The sequence below is a fragment of the Macadamia integrifolia genome, chromosome 12, assembly GCF_013358625.1.
Source record: "Macadamia integrifolia cultivar HAES 741 chromosome 12, SCU_Mint_v3, whole genome shotgun sequence".
In the NCBI taxonomy this organism is placed as follows: domain Eukaryota; kingdom Viridiplantae; phylum Streptophyta; class Magnoliopsida; order Proteales; family Proteaceae; genus Macadamia; species Macadamia integrifolia.
The window spans coordinates 21,469,375-21,476,951 of NC_056568.1; the positions used below are offsets into that span (position 1 = coordinate 21,469,375).

General features: G+C 36.2%; 1 protein-coding gene across 2 annotated transcripts; it reads left to right on the forward strand.

The window, feature by feature from the left end:
* Window positions 1-288: 288 nt before the first annotated feature.
* LOC122056997 lies at window positions 289-1,896 on the forward strand. 2 transcript variants are annotated; one of them, XM_042618975.1, is made up of 4 exons: window positions 289-676; window positions 710-771; window positions 1,089-1,141; window positions 1,227-1,896. In XM_042618975.1, the coding sequence occupies exons 1-4, from the start codon at window positions 619-621 to the stop codon at window positions 1,579-1,581; spliced, it is 528 nt and encodes a 175-aa protein (XP_042474909.1). In that variant the 5' UTR covers window positions 289-618; the 3' UTR covers window positions 1,582-1,896. The 2 variants fall into 2 exon arrangements, 1 of the variants encoding a protein (XP_042474909.1); XR_006133426.1 differs by lacking the exon at window positions 289-676 and having other exon boundaries at window positions 1,316-1,896.
* The last annotated feature ends 5,681 nt before the right edge of the window (window positions 1,897-7,577 follow it).

The window sequence follows — 7,577 nt, forward strand, 5'->3', positions numbered from 1 at the left end:
TTAGGAAAGTAGTTTTTACCAAGTCCATTTAAAAAAAAAAAATTGCAAAAACCTAGACAGGAGACCACATACATGTTTTGTTCTTTATATGTTCCAAAAAAGGATAAAAGCATATGAAAGTGTTCTTTTATACTGTCATACGCAAAACAAGGATGCGTTTGGATGTCAAGAAGAAAATATCGTTCTTGGCTTCAACATTTTTCTTGACATTTGGCATGCTCAAGACCGGAAGAAGACTTTGCATTTGAATTTGAAATTTCACCTCGTGAGGGGTGAAAATAAAAAAAATTCTCCCATCCTAGAGTACAGAAATAGCATGAAAAACCCACTTCATCTACTATTTCCATCAACTTCGAGTTGTTGTCCCGATCTTCCTCATGGTGGCCTATGCAAATTTATGTGGAAGGGTTAGGGTTTTTCTAGTCAAAGGAAATTTTAGGAATTCAATAATTTCCCTATTTATATGTTGCTTTTTCAGTTTAATTGAAAGACTCGTCGAGCTTTTAAGGAATCTGAGACTGCAAGTCTCTCTCTGCAAGAGAGAAAGGTTAAAAAGGACACACGAGAGCTCTGGTGCCCAGATCTCCCTTTTCTTAGTCTCCATCGACGCCACCCAATATGAGGATCCGCAAGTATGCACAGAAGTGCCAGATTTGCTGTCTTCCTTCCCAGCTTTCTTCACCCAACAACCCATGCCCCAGGGATAGCCCTTCAACGTACATGTGCGAGCTCAACCATTCTCCATGGGATGTGATTTCCTTCAGTTCCAAGGTACAACACTTCCTGCCACTCTACTTCTTATCTCAGTTTGATCCTTTTCTTTTGCCTGATCTTTCAACACTTCAGATGATTAGATCTTAGATACCAAAAGGGAAAAAAAAATATCTACAGTTACATCTAGGTTTCATTTAGGGTTTCTATATTCGGTTCTATCGGGGATGAGAGGTCTTTTTGAATCTATAAATTCTATCAATCAGTTAAGTTTTCTTCTATAGATTTAGATAAAATGGTTTTTCTAGGGTTTTCAATTTCTCGATTTGGGTGTGTTTTGGTGTCAGTTTTGGTGAAGTATCATACTTTTTATGCAGAGAATTAGGGAAGATGATAGCGGAGGAGAAGAAACAGCTAATGCAGTGGAGAGGTAAGGAATTATTAATTTCGATATTCTGAGTTCGAAAACAAATTTAGGGTTCTTATTCTCTTTCTTATTAAATTATCGTCTGCAGCATCCTTTCGCTGAATAGAACCTGGGAAGATAATAATAATGATGGGTCCTCTTCATTGTTGTTGTCGTGGTCGTCATCACCTCCTAAAGCCGATCGGCTTCACAAGGTAGAGGAAAGGATGAGCTTCACATGCTGCAATAAGACGGATGGGAAGGGATGGAAATGTAAGAAAGAAGCTAAACGAGGGCGTTCGCTATGTGAACATCACCTCTCTCAGCCAAAGTCTTACTATACCAACAAAAAGAGCAACCTCACCTCAACCCCAGCAATTCGAATGACGATGGACGAAGTGAGGTCGATGCAAATGATAAAGGAAACGTTAGAAAGAAGAAGAAGAGTGGTCAAAAGCCTGTGAAGACAAGATCTCTTAAGTCACTACTCGATTCTGGTCATTCTTCTTCTAGTTCTCCATTACTATTATCATGTGATGACGATGCAGGAAGTGAGGACAATGAAAATGTTGAAAAGAAGAAGAAGAAGACGATCTCTCAAATCACTGCTTTAGTTTAGTTTATTTTAGTTTAGCTTAGTTCATCTCCCTCTCTGTAAAGGATTTGTAAAACACTTAGAAGAAAGAAATGTATTTAAATGAAGGGGGACTTCTGTTTCCTGAGCTTAACAAGGGTTTTGCAGGTTCTATTTATTATTAATTGGAATTGAATTCGTGATTCTGATTATTAGTCTATTTTCCTTTTCTTGGGTTGATCATATTATTCGACATCTAAGCAGTTCTTATAGCCATTGATTTGGTTGAAAATAATTGTGACCAATATCTTTGACCCCAAATTTTTTTTTTTCGAAAATTTGACCCCAAAATGATCATAACTTTTTTTCTTTTGGTAACAATTAATGTTCATAACTAAGGCCCATGAGAAACAAGGGTCCTTGGGCAGGTGGAATCCAAATCAGGTTCATGTGTGAGATTGTTCTCGTACGCTTCTTGCCTGGATGTTTAGAATTCATTCTCTCTCTCTCTATTTAATGGATTCTAAATGTTTGGATCAGCTCCACAGGAAAAAAAAAAAGAAAAAGTTCGAACCAAGGCAAAGAAACTCATACGTGAACCCTGTTCCGGCCTAGTGGGGTGGCCTACGACTTTTTACTGAGTACAATGTTCAACAAAAAACCCCAACTGAGAGTAGAAACAAAATCAATTCAATTAAATGATGATAACTTTTTTATTTTTGGTAACAATAAACGTTATTAATTAAGGGCCATGTGAATCATGGGACCTTGCGGGGTTAGAATCTATATTAGGTTCACGTACATACGAGATTGTTCTGGTACGCTCTTGATCCATACATTTATAATTCATTGTCGACCAGGGGCTCAGACGTGAACCTGATTCGGCCCAATGTAGGTGGCCTATGATTTTTTTATTGAGAACATTGTTTTACTTAAACGTCCAAACTTTAGGATAGAGAGGACTTTCTTAGATCATAAACCTAATAACCACATACTAATTCGTAACAATTTATCCTACCACATTACTAATTCCTTTGATGTAGATCTACTCGTTCTTAATAAATTGGTAAGAATATTGTTCCGATAAATAACTCTCTTTTTTTCTATTTGAAAAAAAAAAAAAAAAAAATCTAGACCGGAGACCACATACATATTCTGTTCCTTTTATGTTTCAAAAAAGGAAGTGTTTTTATCACATCTTTTGTTCTTTGATGTAGATCTACTCGCTCTTAATAAACTGGTAAGGATATTGTTCTGATAAATAACTTTATATATATATATATATTTGAGAAAAAAAATAAATTTGTCTCAACATACAGACATGTGTATTTTACCTAGTTTATTAAAAATTTAAGAATAAAAATAAAAATTGCAAAAAACTAGACCGGATACCGCATACATATTCTGTACTTTTTATGTTCCAAAAAAGGACAAACATTTTTTTTTAATTTGCTGTACACTCTGTAAGGATGTGTTTGGATGCCAAGAAAAGAATATCGTTCTTGGCTCCAACGTTTTCTCAGCGTTTGGAATGCTCGGAAGATCCTGCATTTGAATTTGAAATTTCACCTTGTGAGGGGTAAAATTTTCAACTGCCAACATAAAAAATTTCCCGTCCAAAATTAAAGAAATGGCGAAAAAAAAAACCACTCCATCTACTATTTCCATCGACGTCAAGTTGTTGTCCAATCTTCCTCATGTCGGTCTATGCAAATTTATGATTGAGATCGATATATGGGCATAATAGCGGATATGAATGTAACCCCAATGAGAGGATAGGTCACGGAAGGCATCTAGTGTATATCTTCCTTTTCTTCTTCAAAACAGAAGCTTCCGGTGGTAGCTACTGCAACAGAAAAATAGCGTTAACTACCTCCATCTGCTACTCAAACCCACATTGAGTATTAGCACAAAACAACTCACATAAGCCACCTTGCATCTCTCTCTCTCTCTCTCTCTCTCTCTCTCTCTCTCTCTCTCTCTCTCTAATCTATTATTTTTTACTTTTCTTTAGTACCATACATGAGGAAAGTTTTCTTTTCCTGTTAAGAATCATTTTTCTTTTCTTTTAATCTCTTGGCATCCAAATACAGCCAAAGAGACCATCTTACTTGGCATGAAACTGTGCAACAGTGGAAACCCTCGAGGGCCTTGACCTCTCTTGTTAGTCTTTATCCCTTCCTCTAGTCTCACCTTCCTTTAATGGCATGGTGTGATGGGGTGGGGCGGCTAGTGCAACTAGATTAGAGAGAAGGTTAATGGTTGACATAATCATAGTAATTAGCAATATGGAGGACATTTTGGGAATTCAATAATTTCCATATTTATATGTTGCTTTAGTTTTTTAATTATTATATAAGAGGTTCGTCGAAGTATTTAAGGGATCTGAGAAACTGCAAGTCTCTCTGCAAGAGCGAAAGGTAAAAAGGGAACAAAACTGCATCAAGACTAGACCTCTGGTCTCCAAAGTCCAGATCTCTGTTTTCTTAGTCTCGATCGTCACCACCTCCCAATATGAGGATTCACAAGTATGTCCAACAGTACCAGATTTGTTGTATTCCTTCCCAGCTTCCTTCACCCAACAACCCATGCCCAAGAGAGAGCCCCTCGATGATCGTGTGTGAGCTCAACCGCGCACCATGGGATGCGATTTCCTTCACTTCCGAGGTACGAAACTTCTCTCCCTTAATTAGAGTCTACTACTTCTCATCTCAGTTTGATCATCGTCTTTTGCATGATCTGATCTTTTAACAGTTCAGATGATTTTGATCTTAAAAGAGAAAGGAAATATCAACAATTGCCTCTGGTTTCGTTTTAGGGTTTCTATATTAGATTCAATCTCATCTATTGGGGATGAGAGGCTTTGTTGAATCCGTAATTGTTATTAATCAGTTTGGTTTTCTTCTTCAGATTTAGATAAATTGGTTTATAGCATTATCAATTTCACAATACGATTTTGGTTATTGATTTCATGTTTTTTATGCAGGAAAGGAGGGAGGATGATAGTGGAGGAGAAATATCTAATGCAACACAAATATACGAAATTAATAATTTCCATATTCTAAATTCTGAAAACAAATTTAGGGTTCTTTTTCTTATTATTATTACATTATCCTTCGCAACATCTTTTTGTTAATTGGATCTAGTTGGTTAGATGATTATAAGTTATCGTCTCTAATTATCAATTCAATCTTGGGAAAGGAAAGTAGAAACGAGGGTGAAGAAATAAAGTGCTCTGAGTTTAGGTAGGAAGGGATGAGCTTGACATGTTGTAGTAAGACGGATGGAAAGAGATGGAAATGTAAGAAAGATGCTAAACAAGGGCATTCTCTGTGCGAGCACCACCTCGATCAGCTAAAGTCTTACTATATCAAAAACAAGAGCAGCAACCCTAGTAGTTGCGTCTCTGGTCATGGAAAGAGATTTTATTCGAAAAACTCGAAGATGCCCTCCTCCGATTACTATTACTACACGGGGTTTGGTCCTTTATGGGGGGGGGGAAGGGAAGAGAAGAAGCTAAGAGTAAGAGAGATATAGAACTCGATTATGCTGATTCTTCTTCTAGTACTCCATCACTATTATTATCCCAGAACAAAGACGATGGTGATGATGATGAAAATGTTAGAAAGAAGAAGAAGAAGAAGAGAGCTCAAAATCCTGTGATGACATGATATCTCAAGTCATTGCTTTAGTAGTTTGGTTCATTTTCTTCTCTGTATAGAATTTGTGGACGTTCTGTTTATTACTAGTTGAAATTTAATTCGTGATTATGTTATCATTGAGTAGTGTTCTTATAGACATTGATTTTCTTGAAGATATCGTGACCCAGATCTTTGACTAGTGGACCTCTCACTAAATAAGATTATTTGTTTGACTAAGAGGATAAATCGTCTCTTCCTTTTCTTCATCTCTTATACAAAATAAATTATGTACGGATGTAATAGAAAAAATAATAATTATGTATGGATAAATCTTTTCGATCTTGTATTTTTGCTTTCACCACCAGATCAGCAGGACAAGATTTATTATCATATCTTTGATTATTTCTTTCCATCCATATCTAATGAGGAATCAAAATAACCACAGCAAGCCAAACCTTCCACAGTGAGATCTAAATAACTCTCTCTAGGTGAGTTGAGTACATACATAACCTATACCCTTATATCATTAGATATTCATAGGACGGATGACCGCTTTCTTGCCTCTTAATGTTTAATTGAATTATCTACTTGTCATGACATTGTCAAGAGTTTGGCAGCTCAACAATGTGAATAAAATCCCCCTTCCCTCTTTGGCATAATATTTTTTCAAGCCTTGTGGTCCACAATTTTATGTCACGTGGAAAATTTTGTAATATAATTCAATTAAATACCTTTCCGTGCATTAGTATCTCTATCTTTGTATTTTGCAGCCGCCAATCATGCTCATACGCCCTCCTATAATCCTTGGATATATTTTTAAACTTGGCTAATTCCATTTCTCCTGAGACTTGATATACCAGTAGGGGGACCTTGGGGTCTAATGTCCATGAAAATTGAGTCTCATCTGATTTGCCATGTAGCAAATATTTGAACCGTTCAATACTTTATTTTTTTTTTTCTTCACTATCATAATTATAATGAGGATAATGATATCTATACGTAGGTGGGAGACCTTGGGGTCTGACATCCATAAAGCTTAGTATTTCTACATTCGAAGATGGGATTGAACTGAATTTTTATAGATTAATAGTTGAACATGTGAACAAGATATCTAAGTTATTTGAGCCCCAGCCACGGTGTCAAGTGGAAGTCATTTGAACTCTCAAGGAAGTTTCCTTAGCATATTAAAGAAGAGAGAGCTTCACATATATAAAAATCTGTTATATATAATAATAGGGAAAAGGTTGGGTATGTCGCCGATATCAAGTATGCTAGCACCCATTGTGTCTGTCTCTCTCTTCCCTTTTTCTGAAATGACCCTCATATCCTTCCTGAATGATACTCCATCATGTGTTCCTATTGGTGCTATCCGCTAGCATACTTGATATTGGCGGCATACCTATCCCTCTCCCATAATAATAATTGAAACAATCAAAGATCAATTATTAGTTATGTAAATAAATATTAAGGCGGGGGAATCTCCAAGCTGGCAGCTTGGGAAGGAATCCCCAAGTGGGATCCATTGTAGCCATTCTTTTTTTTTTTTTTTCATTGAAATTGTAGTTGTCCATTGGGCAGTGGGGACAAGGATTTAGTTATCGGTATTGGTCCATTGGTATAAATGTATGATACCCATACAATACCGATACAGATCTGATCGAATTGGTCTAAATTGGTCAATTTTGTCTTTATTTTTCACAAAATAATAATAATAATAATAATAAAATTAATTAATTAAATATAATAATTGAATAATATTACCCGTTAATCAATATTGATACTCGATTGGATCAGTTAGGTAGTGATATTAATCTCAGCTGATAACGATACAATATAATTGATACAGCCGATCTGATATCAATTCCTAAAACCATGGTGGAAGTGTAAGGTGGTGCCACATCAGCATTTGGTATTGGGGTATGAAAGGTAACTACCCGATAACCAACTTGGTGGGAGGGTTTATCGGATAGATATACATTTGTGATTTGGGTCCTTGGTTTTACTTAATGACAATATCTTAGTATCAGAGTGAGTCATTGAGAGACAAGGAGGAACCAAAAGCATCCAAAGTACAACCACCATCATAACAGCCGTGGTCGGAAGAGGAACATGGTATGGAATTGTCATGAAGGCAAACCTTTCGATCCTAATGGTGGTAAGTCCGCAACCTCCCCACAATTTAATTTCTTACAAGAGAACTGGTAATAATAATAATAAAATATATGAAAATGATTCACTTCAACTA